Here is a 15,830-nt window from a genome sequence, read left to right as displayed (position 1 = left end):
GTACTAGGCACTGTATAAACAAAGACTTCATCTACACTGGCAACTGGACATGGTCCAAGCACATGGTTGTGCCAGAACCCCCTACTGTCCACATCTAAACCCAGAAATACAGGTTTCAAGACCTGTCCAGGGAAAAAACGCTAGTAGACCTGAGGGGTGTGGGTATGAACATGCTTCGGGCTGTGGCATGGCCCCGTTCCCATGCCAGTGCGTAGGGTGGATGGGGTAAGGGGCATGTCTTGAGTTCAATAGTCCTCCAGCCCTGTTCCCACAATGTACTGAACCTTTTCCTGCCTGACCCTTATCCAAATATGTAAAGGTCCATGCCCCCCCATTCTCACCAGTAGTGGTGAGCTGTGCTGACCCCTTCACAACAGTTTTCCACTGGACTCTCTTCATCAGTACACGTGACCACGGAACATGCTTCAAGAGCTGCTGCCCGGTCACCCAGCCACACCCAGGTCCTAATAAATGTGTGGTCGGAGTTCACCATTTTCCATGACTTCTCCCACAGCACCAGAAACTTACACCTGTAATGGGAAGTTGCAGAGAAGCTGGTGCAGGTGGGCATTCATTGTACTCTGGCCCAGTCCCAGGAAGGAATAAAGCACCTGAGGGTCTGGTATCAGAGGGCAAAAGACTCCACCAGTTGCTCCAGGAGAGGTCCTCCAATCTGCCTATTTTTCAAGGAGCTGGACCACATGTTCTCCCGGGCTCCCGCTACTGAGCCTGTGGTGATGCATGACTCCCTCCCCAACCCTCACCAGTCTCATCAGCTGATAGGATGCTGATGAAGGCCACGGTGTGGAGATGGTGGGGACTGCAGAGGAGGAAGCCTTGGAGAAAGAAGAGCATGTCATCCTGCACCTCTGCAAGGAGAAGATGGCTCAGCAAACCCCTCCTGATGACCTAGAGGAGGACCTCTCTACTCAGCAGGAACTAGAACCTGAAGCCGGTAAGTTAAACCCCACCCTCTCCCAGATGGTCCCCAACCAAGACACAACTGTAAATTCAACATTTTATTGAATTACCATGAACCACTATAAAGCTTTTTTGCAGAAGCTATAGAATGGATTATTAGTGAACCATTAATACTGCCCCAGAAATAAATGCGCCCACCAGCCCAATCATACACTTTAAGACATTACATTTTTAAAAACCATTAGTTGATGTTAACTCCCATTGTCAGCAGGTGCTCCTTTCATGGGGGCTGCAAAAGATGTCTGAGAACCGAGGATACTGAAACAATCTCATGCCTGAAATGTTGAAAAGTACCACTATTGTGACCTTCCACAGCAAAGTTATTTTATGTGGGGGGATTTCTTACCTGCTTTCCAAAGAAAGATAAAATATAACGCTGCTCTTGTGATTGACTTGGCAGGACCTTCATCTGAGAAGAGTGAGCCCATTCTTTCTGGGATCCAGGAGCAACAGCCCAGGGACATTAGGGGCAGACAAAGCATGACACTGGAGGATGTGCTCATTGGGGTCGACAGAAGGAGCCAGGAAAAGTTTGACTTTGAGGGAAAGAGAGGAATGGCCTATTGGGCTGGATCAACAGACTATGAAGTGGGAGGAACATTTTTTCCAAAGGCAGGAGGCATTAATGATCTGGTTCCTGGAGCAGGACACATGGTACACCTCTACCCTGATATAACACTGTCCTCAGGAGCCAAAAAATCATACCGCGTTATAGGTGAAACCGCGTTATATTGAACTTGCTTTGATCCACCGGAGTGTGCAGCCCCGCTCCCCCCGGAGCACTGCTTTACCGCGTTATATCATCGGGCCGTGTTATTTCGGGGTAGAGGTACATGGAATGGGAGTTGCCCAAGGGGACAGGGAGCATACCCTGTTGCAGTCCCTGCTATAAGGGGAGGTGGAATGGATTCAGGTCCTGCCTGCCGCAATAGCTGCGCCAGTATCCATAAGCTGGCACCTCCTCCTCCAGCTACTACTCCTCCTGCACCTGCAGCCCACTATGCTGCTGAATTAGAGGACCCAACCCCCACCCTCTGTGATGGGGGTGGGAGGCTGCAAGACTCCAGGCACAATACTCTGTACTGGCAACCGAAACCCCTCCCTGGGGAAATCCTGTGACTGTGGATGAGAGAAACAATGAGCCCAAGACTGCCTGAAGGCTAGCATGTGTCTAGCCCCCAAACCCCATGCAAGAGACACCCCTTTTTGTCCCATTCCCCCCACCCCCCCAAATGTTTTATAGGCATTCCCCTGCCTTGTCCAGAGTAGGGGAAGATCAAGGGCCATAGGGAGTGAAGTTTTAACGTTCTTCAGGAAGTCTGATCCATTCTGTTTTCATTCACAGTTCCTTTTAAAAAAATGTTCAGAATTATGCTAAATGTACTAGTTTCAGTAAATGTTAACTTCTTTTATTTGTGTGTGGACCTTTCATTTGGGCTTTGGTAAAGGTACAGTTTTTTTCCCTTTCAGTTTTGGGATCCATCAGTCAGTGCTTTGAGTCATATAACTCTCCGGGATAGAAAACTGCGAAGTCCAGTCTGACCCTCCCAGAACCATCCTCCACCCCCCAAAACTTCCCTGTCCTGGAAATAACACGTAATTTTATTAACTGGGGCTGGGGGAGGGGGCAAGGAAGAGAAGGTGAGTAAACTTCTGTATGGGTTTGACAAAACAACAGGAAAAACAAAGTGAATTAGCTGTGCCATCACATATTGAACAGTGCTAAAACAGCCCTTCCTGCACCCTGAGCCCTGCAAAAAAAAAAACACAACCACTTTAAACCATGGGGTGCTCACAGTTAACAGCCGGTTAGCAGTTGTATCCTCCCACACAATCACACTCACCAGAAATGAGTTGTAAAAGCCCCTCCCACACGCTTTATCAACTGTTCTCAAGATCCTTCAGATACTAAAGTAATCCACCTGAACTGTGGTCTGGGAGCAGCTGTGAACATTAACACAAAATGAAAGAACAATAAGTGCAATTTAACTGGTCAGACACCATCTGCAGGCCAATCACAAACCAGAGGGTGCTATACTTGCAGAGGTGCCCTGCCCCAGTTAATGAGTCATTACCTAAACAATCGGCTAATGACAGTCATTGGGAGAGGAAAAAACCTGTGTTGAAACACAAGTGAAAGGGAATGTTCCTTCTTTTATTTTTACAGTGGCTGCATGGGGTGTGGCACTTTGCTTGGGACCAGGCTGCAGTCACCTACCTCACGCCTATTGCTCCATAATGTAGGCACAAATTGCATCCTTGGTTTCCCTGGCCCACTGTCCAGAACCAGTATGAACATTTATGGAGCAGCCTGATCCCGTGAGGTTTTGCAAGCCCATCTTGTCCTGTACACAGGGGCGGCTCCAGGCCCCAGCACGCCAAGCGCATGCTTGGGGCGGCATGCCGCGGGGGGCGCTCTGCCGGTCGCCGGGAGGGTGGCAGGCGGCTCCGGTGGACCTCCCGCAGGCGTGCCTGTGGAGGGTCCGCTGGTCCTGCGGCTTCGGTGGAGCATCCACAGGCACGCCTGCGGGAGGGCCACCGGAGCCGTGGGACCGACGACCGGCAGAGCACCCCCCGCGGCGTGCCGCCTTGCTTGGGGCGGCGAAATGGCTAGAGCCGCCCCTGCCTGTACGCACTCTGTCCTATAGTACTCACCTTTAATCTCACCAATGTTATGAAGGGCACATGTGGCATGCCACAGTAATACAGACAGCATTGCCTACATTGGCGTCTAACCGAGAGCATAAGCATCATCAACAAGTCTTCAGCCGTACAAAGGTGTTCTCCACTACCATCCTGCAGCTGCTTAGTTTGAAGTTGACTCTCCATTTTACCAGGATGTTAAAGCTGGGCTAGGGTTTCATTAGGCAGTGTAGGAGCGAGTATGTGGCGTCCCCCAGAATAACTGTGGGCAAAGAGAACCACATTGCTTCTGGGGAATAAAGTCCCTTCCTCCCCCTTCAAGTACAATCCCAATCTTCTCAGCACTCTAGTGTCATGGCCTGTCCTGTGTGTTGGACAGCATTCAGGAATCTGCTTTTGTGGTCCACTAAGCCTTTAAGAATGAGTGATGTACTCACTCGCTCCTTTCAATCATCAAAGTATGGGGATGTGGGTGCCATCAATGGTGTTTCCAAATTGTATGGGGCCATTCTCTGGGACCCCACTATAATTTCTGGCACTTTGGTGATGGTAACCATGTGTGGGTAGATGAGTGCATTGATGGGTTCACAAACCTGCACCACCATGACCCTGACAGTGGCCTTCCCCACCCTGAAGTGGTTTGCAACTGGCCAATAGCTGTCTGATGTTGCCAGCTTCCAGAAGGTTATAGCCATCTGCTTCTGCACTGGGATGGGTCTCCAAAACCTTGTGTTCTGCCACCGTAGGGTTGGGGCCAGCTCTCCACAGAGCTTCATGATTGTTGGTTTCCTCATCCTGAAGTTCTGTGGCCACTGGTCATCATCCCAAGTTTCTAACACTATGTAATCCCACCAAACGGTGCTGGTTCTCCTGGTCCAGACATGGTGGCCTCCCATGGACTTACAGTTGCAATGCCAGTAGTCTCCTCCATCTCTGTGTCATGGGGCAACAGTGGATTACTCCCCATCCTGGCCATCAGTCTTTGGCTTGCGAGAGAGGTCTGAATCCTTTCACCCAAAATTCTCACCAGTCACATATTGCAATGCAGTCACGTTTGTCTCACAAGAAGGAGCCGGGCACCGTCAGTCACTTGTGCCATGTCTTCTACCAGTTGGGCAGAAGAGGGGTGAGTGGGAGCTCCATCACCAGATGTGTGAAGGCATCTGCACGCCCACTAACACACAGCAAGGCAGATCCTAGAATGTATCCTGTGACTCATAGAGCCTTGGGATACTGCCCCTGAAATGCTAGTGCTAACCTTGCTTACCAAAAAAAAAGCTGTGTGGACACGGGTATTTCCAGGCTCAGAGTGTACACCTGTGTCCAGCACAGCATATTTGGACACTCTGTGCAGCTGTGGGATATATGGGCAAGCATACACACAGCCTTGTACCTTTGTCCAGTTGCCAGCATAGATGTGGCCGTAGGGGAGGACAGTCCCTGCCCCGCTGACTTCCCATTCTAAAGTTTTATCTATATACAAAAATTGTACCACTTTAACTATACCAGTTCCATAACCTCTAGTGTGGACATAGTTATACAAGTATAGCTTATTCCTGTAAATTTAGGGAATAAGCTATTCTAATATATGGCACCTTTATCTAATGGGTATAACTGACTTTATACTAGCCATTGTATCCATATAACTATTTCAGTAAAACATCACACACCTAACTGAAATAGTTATATTAGTACAAAAACTATATGTAGACCAAGCCTAATTTAAGATGGGATGGGGACACAACCATGGATACAACCGACAATACCAAGAAGTGTGAGAGAGAGGGGACAAGGGAAATGGCAACAAAAATGGGGGTTAACAGGCCATCTCTATCCACAGATTATTTAAAATCTTCAGCATGTGATTCAGTCTTAAAGGGTTTATTGTTTCAAACTGAACTTACCAAAACATTTGCATGGTCTCTCTATATATAGTGATGAAGCTTTTTCATATTCCTTCAGGAATACATTGGAGCATGTGTGGTTCTCATAGCAGCTGTGACTTCTATTACCAAGTCCTTGTACAATCAGCTCTCTTCAGGACTTGTGGGCTTAGGACTAACCTATGCTCTTATGGTAAGTTAAATCATGCATTGAGTGGCTTCTCCCACACACAATATTTTCTTCAGGGCACAAAGATGGGAAGGACAGAAGGTACTGTATACACAGCCATATTGGAAAGCTGTAAAAACTCTGAAATAGTACATTAACTTCAATTCATATTACGTGGGTGATATGTTTGTTAAGCATATTCTTTTCTGAATTCTTAAATCCCATGTAAGTAATATATAGTGTAGTTATTAATAAATATATCAAAATGTTATTCATTCTAATTGAAAAATAGCATTATTAGATCACTAATTTACTCATCATTATGCTGCAATCTTTCATTCTAGATATTCAGGCTTTTTTAAAAAAGAAAAGTTCTCTCTCGCTCTCTCTTTTAGCTTTTATTTTCTTTTTAAATATTGGCATGTAGCACCATAATACCAGAGCACCATAACTAGGATATTTAACTTGCAGCCAGTCTTGCCACTCTGTTAATGTGCACCAAATGTTTAATTCAGCTTATTAAGACTTTGTATTCTAAATAGACTTCACAGAAACAATTAAAAAGCTGTCCTGGAGGAATGAAGTGCTTTGTGGCCTAATGGTGTTATGGTGTTTCTTTTCCAGTATTTCATATTAGCAAAATGTGACATTTATTTATTTATATTATGTCAGGTGTCTAATTACCTGAACTGGATGGTTCGTAACCTGGCTGATATGGAGATCCAGCTGGGAGCAGTGAAAAGGATCAATGGCCTTCTAAAAACGGAAGCTGAAAATTATGAAGGGCTCCTTTGTGAGTGTGGTATTGTATAGCTTGAGAAAAGAACTCGTTAAATATTTAATGATTCACAGTGAATTGCCATAAATAACTTATTACAGCATTTAATGAGTTGATGAATTGATCACAAGTGGGTTTTTATGCTCCGGGTACAGCTCCTTCACAGATTCCTCAGAACTGGCCTGACAGAGGTGAGATCCAAATACAGAACCTGAGTGTCCGGTATGACAGCAACCTAAAGCCAGTCCTAAAGCACGTCAGTGCTCACATCTCTCCAGGGCAAAAGGTAAAAAAGCGGAGATGATTTGAGAAATGACTCTTTCCCCAGTCAGACCAGCTTGTAATAGAAACTGTAGAGTGGTGAGAATGTACTAAGCTATTTTTTATTAATGATTTCCAAAGTTTTTCCTCCTCCAAAATAATATATTCCAGTCCTGATCCCGTATACCGGTTTCTTTATGCTTTTGCTCTGGTGCCTTAAAAAATGTGTACTGTTACAGTGATGTACAGTGCTTCTTAATCTTCTGGTGCTCTGCTATGGGACATAGGGCCTCAAAATAAGGGACACTGACACTTGTAATGTGAGATATACACTCCATCATTCCCAAATGGCTTCCCTACCCTGTCCCTTCATTGGTCATCTCTCCCAACTTGTCCCTTTCCCCTCAATCTTCTTTCACCTCCTTAATCTTGTGTGTCTCCCACCCATCATACAATTGACTCTCCCACCCAGACACACCCCCTCTGGGGTACTAAGCTTTGATGGCAGCACTAGCCAACCCTCCTTGTGCTCTGGAAGGTCTCCCTGTGGCCCACTGTGCCCTAGCATCCCCATGGAGGGCCAGCCAAAAATCTAACCCTGAATGTCCAATTCTCTTTTAAAAGACAAAAAGGTGAAAATAAGGCCCCTGCTGAAGACAATTCAGTTTTGTCATTGACTTCAGATGGGACCAGAATTTCACCCCAAGATGTTTGTTGCAAATGCCCTGTACAGATATTTCTCTTTCCTACTCATTTAATGTTCTACTCATCTTGTTTCTGTGTTGTAGATTGGAATCTGTGGCAGAACAGGCAGTGGGAAATCCTCCTTCTCTCTTGCCTTTTTCAGAATGGTTGACACCTTTGAAGGTAGGCTCACACCTGTTCCCTCCAGTCAGGGTTAGCTCCCTGGGGATGCAACTTTGAACTTTCTTCATCTGACACTAACAGCCGTGAATTATAAAGACTGTACAAAGACTGTGCTAGGCATTGTTGCTGGGCTTATTCCAAGCAAGGGACCATCTGTCTTTCATCAGCTTCTGCCTTATTGATAACCCAGTTCAATATAAAATCTCATTCAACGTGATCAGTGTTTTCTAACGCCATGAGCAGCCTCAGGCAAGTGTTTCCATTAAAAATAGAAAAGGACTTCAAACGTGTATTTTTTAAATAATCCATATTCTGTGTCAGTATTGGTTTCCTATAAGGCCTGAACCTGCCCCTTTTGAAGTCAATAGCAAAATTCCCATTGACTTCAGAGAGATCAGGATTGAGCCTTAATTACTTCCAAAAGTAGACTTGCATGTCAGGTTGAGAGGGAGACTCTTCATGTGTCAATTAGATCTTTTCTTAAGCATTTACCAGTATGCATTAAAGGGGTAGGCAAAGGTGCAGAGGCAGCATATTTCTGTCTCCAACACAAACTAACAAGCATAGTGTTTATCAGCAGCAGGGAGGGTTGAAAAGATATGCTATAGTGCAGGTGAGTCCAAGGACAGAGTTGTTCAAGGCTCCAAGAATAACTTGGAGCTTTTGCTACCCACTCTGTGTCCAAACAGGTGGTTACTTCCATCTTTCACCCTACCCCATCTCAAAATCCCTTCCCATCACTCCACAATGCTATGACCTCTTTTGTGAGACAGTATTTCCAGGGCTGATGTATAAGAATAGCAAATACTACCTCCTGGGTCTACTATGAGCCCAGAGGCTACTTGGGGAATTGTCATGTGCACCAGTCTGAGTTAGATGTCTCTATTTCAACCCATCTGGAAATAATGTTTATTTGCCTGTTACTCTGAACACAGGCACAATGGAGTATTCCTCATACACCTCCTATGTAGTGCTCATGAAAAGAACCTTCATCCCCCTACGCTGCATGTGCACATTAGCTGCCATGAGAGGAGGTGGGCTCTCTCCCTATGAATATTCTTAGAGCCAAAATCTCTCTCTCTCTGTTCACTTCTCAGCAAAATATGGATATAATGTTTTTCTGTAGAAGCAGTATTCATTTGCAGTCCATTTCTGGTTGGCCTATCCACATACAATTCATGCATAGACATCCCCTCTGACTACGCTTGCTAGAGCAAACCAAACAGGGCAGGAAGCATAGAGGGCACAGGAAGGATATGTGCTAAAGCTTGAGGAGGACACTCCTCATCCTCTCTGCCCTGCTCTAGAACATCATAAACAAACTGTTCCTGACATTTTCACGTGGGGAGGAGAGGGGAGAAAGAAAGAACCACTTATGATAGAGGCTAGTCACATCACTTAATGCACTCAGGAAGGCACTTGGATATGGTTGTGGTGGAGGGGCTATAAGAACCTGAATAGAACAGAACAGAATTGGATCCCTCTGTAGCTTGGGGCATGAACAACTCAGGGACAGTATACAGAGTGTGAACCCTTAGAGACCTGAAGGGAAGAAGTTTCACCCTGCACTTGCCTTCCTCAACAAATGCAACTTAGCTATGTTCTCCGGTATCTTTATGACATTGCACTAAATCAACATCTGATAATTTATTCTGGGTTATTAGACATCCTGCAAATTAAATATATAATTATTTGTGTGGCTCTGACCCCTTCCAGGTCTCTCTGCATGCATCCCTTTGGGTGCTAGGCTTTTGCCTGTTCTAGAGTGGAATCCCCCAATTCTCCCACTTTCAGAGTGGCCCTAAGGCTACAATAACTCGAGTACCAACTGTGATTGCTCAGCAGGTCTGACTAGGTCCAGCTACCTGCAAGTCTTCCTTCTGGGAGCCGTGACCAGTGTACACAGTGATCCACTACAGCCTTTTCAAAACAAAGCATTGCTTAATCACAGGAACAAAGCACAACAAGAGAAAAAGAAGCTTAACACAATAAAAGGTTTACACACATACCTACCTGACCTAAAGCTTATGTAGGTGGAGCTTAACCCAAACATCCCAGAGAGTGCTGGGGAGCAGACTGAAACCCTAGAGGTTGGGGGACGGGGTTTCAGTCTGTTCCCCAGCACTCTCATTCCCTGTGCTGCAGGTTCCTGAAAGTTCTTTGTTCCAGTTTGCTGCCTGTTTTCCCACCCCACCCTTGCCAAGCCAGACTGTTCAACTCATCAGCTAGCTAGATGTAAAACTTCAAAGTGATTGACACCTACATTGTCCATTAAGTATGGTAACTAGGGCTGTCTGAAGCTATTGTCCCCTTTCCTGTGTGCCTAACCCCTGCTTGAATTAACCCCTTGTAATCATATAGCAAACAACACAATAATCAACAACCAACGAGATGGGACATATAATATTCATAAAATATAACTGGCATCTGCCATGATTTAGTCTCAAGGGAATTGCACTTTCTGCTTAGCAGTAATTCATTTCACTGGTGAATAAAGTAATATGTAGCCCAAGGGTTAGTCTTGCATGCTTCGCTGTAATATAATACAAACTAAAATCAAGTTGTGTTGTTGGTTGCTAGCTATATGATGTGATGAACAATCTAACAGACTCTCAATGATCTTTTGAATAGGGAGGATTATCATTGATGGCATAGATATTGCAAAGCTCCCTTTACAGACGCTAAGATCCAGGCTGTCAATCATTCTCCAAGATCCTATTTTGTTCAGCGGTACAATCCGGTAAGCATAAAGCACAAACAACAAGAAACAGCTAGGATTTGTGTTATCCCAAATTATGATTTTCACAGAAAGAGCAGCAGCAAACTATGCAGGTAATAAGAGGCCTCATGCTCCACTACCTTTAATTAAAAGAGGGGAGCATTGTCTTTTCTGTATGCTCCTCGCCACATCCTCCTTGGAGCCCAGGGAGCCCTTCTAGAGCAACTGCACCTGGTCAACGCTCCACAGTTTAGGAGGGATTTCTCCTTAAGGTGGGACCTGGGACTAGTCACTGTCTGTGACCTGCTATCCTCAGGACCCAGTGGGTTAGCCAGCCGAAGTCAGCTCAGGAGATTGAGAGACTGGCATTAACCAGCCCTTTAGAGGTGAAGTGGGGAAGATGTGAGGGTCGGGGAGCCGCCATGGTACGTAACAAAGGAGAGTGGAAGGGAACCAGGGAAGCAGTGCAAAAGCGGTTCAGGTGTTTTTGGCTTGGAGCTTAGTGCTCTGTTAGGTTTCCAGGACCTTGCCCTTTTGAGTTCAAAACCTCCTTCCTATGTGGGGAAGGTGAAATGGAAACTCAGAGAAGAGAACTTCAGAGTTTCCAACAAATGCCATCCCCTCCTATGACGTTTTCCACAAAAAGGGACAATCTGACCCTTAATAAATTGTTATATTGCCTATGTACGCTAATTTGGGCATTAAAGTAGTTAGAGTGGAGTTTCATTTATAATGACTTATAAACTGCTGAAGTTTGCCTATTGATTCCATGAGACTTCTCCTGAGGCAGATTATTTCCTGTGCTCGCTTGAATAGGGCATGAATTATTTATATCAGAAGATAAAATGGCAGTATATATTTGTTTTGTTTGTTTACTTATTCAAGATTTTATTTAGGCCAACACTGGACATTCACCACATGTACACTAGCAGTAAAAAGTGAACCAAAGATCACATTTGCCGCTGCGAGTCTTTTATTCTGAATATCATGTTATATTTTAAGCAACATGATATGACATAAAGGAGATTAGCACTTATCACTGCCTATTTTGGGTGATAACAGGCTAAGGATGCACTCAGAGTGATTGATAACAACTGTTGAGTAATTTATAGCTACTGTTCCGCTGTGGTGATGCCCTTTTGTGTTTCGTAGTTCAGCATGATGCTGATCATTCTGTGTACCACAAACTGGTATTGTAAAAACTAAAAGGGGGCCATGTTGGATTCAAAGGGTCAGATTCTGATCTCAGTCTCACTGGTGTAAATTCAGAGCAAATCCACTGACTTCCATGGAGCTATTCCTGACTTGGACTGAGGTGAGATCAGAATCAGGCCCAAAGTGTTTAATCCATGTATATTTACGTGTGTGTGTATTTTTAACCACACAAATATAAAGGTGTATGGGTGAATTTGATGTTGATAGTTAACTTTTAACTGTATTGAATCTTAGGTTTAATTTGGATCCAGAAAAGAAATGCACAGACAGCATGCTGTGGGAAGCCTTGGAAATAGCACAACTCAAACATGTGGTGAAAGCACTACCAGGGGGTCTAGGTAATGCTTCTTTTTGCTTTGGGAAAATGCTTCCAGTGTTAAATTCATTTCTATTTAACATTTAGTTAGTAACTTACAGCAAAATGACTGTTACTGAAGCCACTTAGGATCAGGCAGGCTCGCCCAAGGTTTTGTGGGGCCCTGTATGAAGTCAGATAGATGTGCTGGGACCCATCCAGCTCCCTCTCCTGTTTTACCCCTAGCCTGTAAAGATATAAATGACTGCCGCTGGGATGTCAATTAAACCCCTGTTGAGGTCAATGGCAAAACTCCCATTGACTTCAGTAAGGCCAGATTTTCGCTCTTGGTCTCTAGTCCTGTGGCCAGTGGCATACTGTCTATGTATGCAACACATGCATTGCATGCCCCAGGAATACGTACTACAAGAATACGAAAGCCCTGACCAGCTGTGTCTGTGGGACAGTTCCTTCCGGCCCACAAACGCACACGAAGTACACAGTTTTCTAGAACAAAATGGCATCCTCCACACAGTGTGGTGCATGCAAGGTCACACCTTGCATGCAAGTGTAGAATTGTATGCCTTACTAAAAATGTCATGGTACGCCACTCACTGTTTGCATACACTAATAAGTCAAGTGTATGCAAACAGATATAAAGGTAATTGAGATATTAAGGAGGTTGCAAATGGAAATATAAAACAAATTAGAGAAAATGATTTTCTTATGGGATGGGGAAAAAAAGATGGACATATAAGCTGGCAGTGGGATATAATGCCCCAATCCACACACAAAATCGAAGAAAGACCCTGTTTCAGGAAATGAAGTAAGTCTACAACCCAACTATGTAATATATTCAAATAATACTGCATGGTTGGAGTGGTACTGTGAATAGCTATACTAGAGAGAGAGATACAGTCTGTCACATAAACATGTTAAAATCACATTGGTATTCATGGAATTGTTTGTGAGTGATGCACTGTGTTTTAATATGCGCCAGAAGGCAGCATTTCCCCAGATTTTTTCCCTTGAAAGAGCAATGCCCTTGGATTTCTGTAGGGTGGTTAGGTCTCCTTTAGAATTCCAGCATTTCTTGTAAGCTACTTTCACTATTGCAAATGCATTTAAGTACTTGAGTGCAGTACTCAGACACATAAAATGAATCTTAGAATAGGCAAATGAAACAGGTATTGTGTGCTGAATGAAATGTACTCTACAGACTGATCCAGACAGCTGTTCTTAATAAAATAAAATCAAGTATGAAATGTACAATACATTACAAAGCACAGCATTGTAAGCTCCTTGGGACAGGGACTATATCATACTCTGTGCTCTGCACAAAGCTGAGCACACTGTCCAAGCTCAACAAACAACAACAATGGTAACATCATGAGCTAAATCCTGCTCTTGGTTACACCTGTTCTACCTCACTGAAGTTAGTGAGAGCAAAACTTTGCCCTTCTTATGCATTTATCAATACTAGCCCTATCAATTTTTTTTAAAAAATCCTGAACGTGAATTTTAGGTAGCCTAATCACCCATTGTATGCCTAGCGCATTCTTAATCATATCCAACAGCTGACTGTGCAGTCATGGAGCATAGTTCCAAACAGTTTAAAATCCCAATGACTTTAATGTCAATTGAGGACATCCCAGGTAACTAGTAGTACTCAAATGTGTAATATTACAAGGGATACATTTGTGATTTCAAATCAATCTGCTCTTGGAAAAATGCATATCACCTGTCTTTTATTGTCACTCTTTATGCTGCATGACACCTGCTGTACCTTTCTTTTTGTGCACAAGGAGTCTGATCCTGCGGACCTTATTCAGACAAAGCTCTTTTTGATTCCAGTAGGATTTTGCCTGAGTAGGGACTGCAGGGTTGGGCCCACAAGCAGTCAGTGCTGTCTCACGTAAAGTTGTTTTCCTTCAAGAAGGCAACAAGATACAACTCCATTTAAAATAGCTTGTAACAACTAGTTGGTCTGACAAGTTCCTTTGAAGTCAGTCACATTTTTAACAGTGTTTGCTTTTCCTCAATTTAATGTGTATACACAGAAGTTATTCGCCATCGGGGTAAGCTAGATAAAGTGAAACACTCAACCAAATTTGTAGAAGGGAGGTCTTCCAGGGATTAGTTGTCTAGTTTGCAAGAAACATATCAACAAATTAGGTTAGAGTGCTTTACACAGGCATTGTGGGAGGTTTATAAAACAGAAAGACACATTTCATATATTAATTTCTCCCCTTTGCATTTGATTTACATCAAAATATGTTGGAGGGGAGGGTTCCCTATAGTATTTCAGTTTCTTATTTATTTGGCATAGTTCTTTTTATGCTGTTCTTTCAGACATGTCAGAACAGTATGCCCATTTTTATTTATATGAAGAGCTACATTTAACTATATGTGTGATGGACTTTGGGTTTTCATTGCTGTGCATAAGATGCATTAATTTTGAAAATAACTATGTCCTGTTCTGCCATCCTCGTGATGAATAGTAACTTACTTCATGAGTAATGCTGCTGAAACCAGTGTTATTGCTAATGTGAGTAAAGGTGGCAGAACTGGGCACCTGCAACTTAAGACCTATAAATAATTATCTTAAAAATTCTTAACATGAGATCTTACTTTGTCAACATGCTCTCTGTGTTCCCCTCCCCCACAACAGCCTAAATATTATTTTTGTTGTCCAGATGCCATAGTCACAGAAGGTGGAGAAAATTTTAGCCAGGGGCAAAGACAGCTGTTCTGCTTAGCACGGGCATTTGTGCGGAAGACAAGTATCTTCATCATGGATGAAGCCACAGCATCTATTGACATGGCAACAGTGAGTTCAGAGTTTCAAGTTTTTTTATATGGCACATGATTTTTCAGAGAGGGTAGCCACACTATTGTTAGTAACCAGAGATTAAACTTATGTAAAATATTTCTACTTAATATTGTGTGAACACAAGTTTCCTTGCAAGTGTGTTTACAAGTGGCTCCATCATAGACATTGACCGTATATGAGAGTCACTGTTAACTAGTCTGATAAATCTATCTTACTAGGGGTTGATAGTCCCTCACTATATACTAAATTGAAGCATTGGTGCAAATGTTTTTGTATTGACAGTTCAGTTTCCTAAAGTAAATAAGTCTTCAGAGGCTTAGCTATGGTGGTCAGTTGAGGACAAACTTGGCTGGTAATGTTATGCCTCCTCCAACTTGTACTAGCCAAGCATAGCAAGTTTCTTGGTGAATGTTTCAGCATGATGGAGAAGACAAGTGATGAAGTTTTTGCCATGCAGGGGGCTGAAAGTAAGGTCAAGTAAATAAATAAGAAATAAAAAAGACCTGTTAGATCATTGCATCTATCCTCCTGCAAGTGCAAGCTAGAGTCCCTAGTAGAAGATAAACTGCACACCAGTAATGCCCTGGCTGGTCTTAGCCAAATACAATAGAATATTCTAAGTTGATTTGTTCCCAGTTACTTTAAACTCCGTTATCAAAGATTGTCATAAGGTATGTTGAGATCCTCAGAAGGAAGGCACTACATAAGTGCAGAAAATTATTGTAGTGGTTTATTAGAGTAAATAAAAATCTTTAGTACCGGTTGGTTTAAGTTACTGCTGTGTAGAGCCTTGAGACTGTGGTGCTGAGGGCCATGTTAGCAGTTACCCACAGACCAGTTAAAACACATTTTTGAATTTTGATGTATTAAGCAAGCAGTACATTCACTGGGGCACGTGAACCTTAGGAACAGATAATATGAAGATAACTATTCTAATGATGATGCCTTGCTGAGCTTGGCACACACCAATACATTCATAAACAGCAATGGGTGAACATGCTGTGAGGACAGCTAAGTATTTTAAGACTGTCTTAAAGACCTCCTCTACTGTTGTACCGGCCAGGTACATCTAGCAAAACACACCTCCAGTGCTGTCAACTGTATCGAGTATATCGTAATGTTCCATTGCTTTCGGTGGGACAGAAAGAATGCACAGCACTGAATACCAGAATGGAGCGGGATTGGC

The 15,830-nt window shown here is 43.6% G+C and overlaps 1 protein-coding gene across 3 annotated transcripts in view; it reads left to right on the top strand.

The window, feature by feature from the left end:
- Positions 1-15,830, top strand: part of ABCC8 (ATP binding cassette subfamily C member 8) — a 139,674-nt gene that overhangs the window by 121,650 nt on the left and 2,194 nt on the right. For all 3 annotated transcript variants that reach the window (XM_039536263.1, XM_039536262.1, XM_039536261.1), the window contains 7 exons: positions 5,587-5,700; positions 6,349-6,469; positions 6,610-6,740; positions 7,504-7,582; positions 10,214-10,322; positions 11,751-11,854; positions 14,508-14,641. In XM_039536263.1, coding sequence (XP_039392197.1) covers positions 5,587-5,700; positions 6,349-6,469; positions 6,610-6,740; positions 7,504-7,582; positions 10,214-10,322; positions 11,751-11,854; positions 14,508-14,641 — 792 coding nt within the window. The remainder of the gene's footprint in view (positions 1-5,586; positions 5,701-6,348; positions 6,470-6,609; positions 6,741-7,503; positions 7,583-10,213; positions 10,323-11,750; positions 11,855-14,507; positions 14,642-15,830) is intronic.

Source organism: Mauremys reevesii, linkage group 4 (assembly GCF_016161935.1).
Source record: "Mauremys reevesii isolate NIE-2019 linkage group 4, ASM1616193v1, whole genome shotgun sequence".
Lineage (NCBI taxonomy): Eukaryota > Metazoa > Chordata > Testudines > Geoemydidae > Mauremys > Mauremys reevesii.
This window is presented reverse-complemented; position numbering and strand designations above follow the sequence as displayed.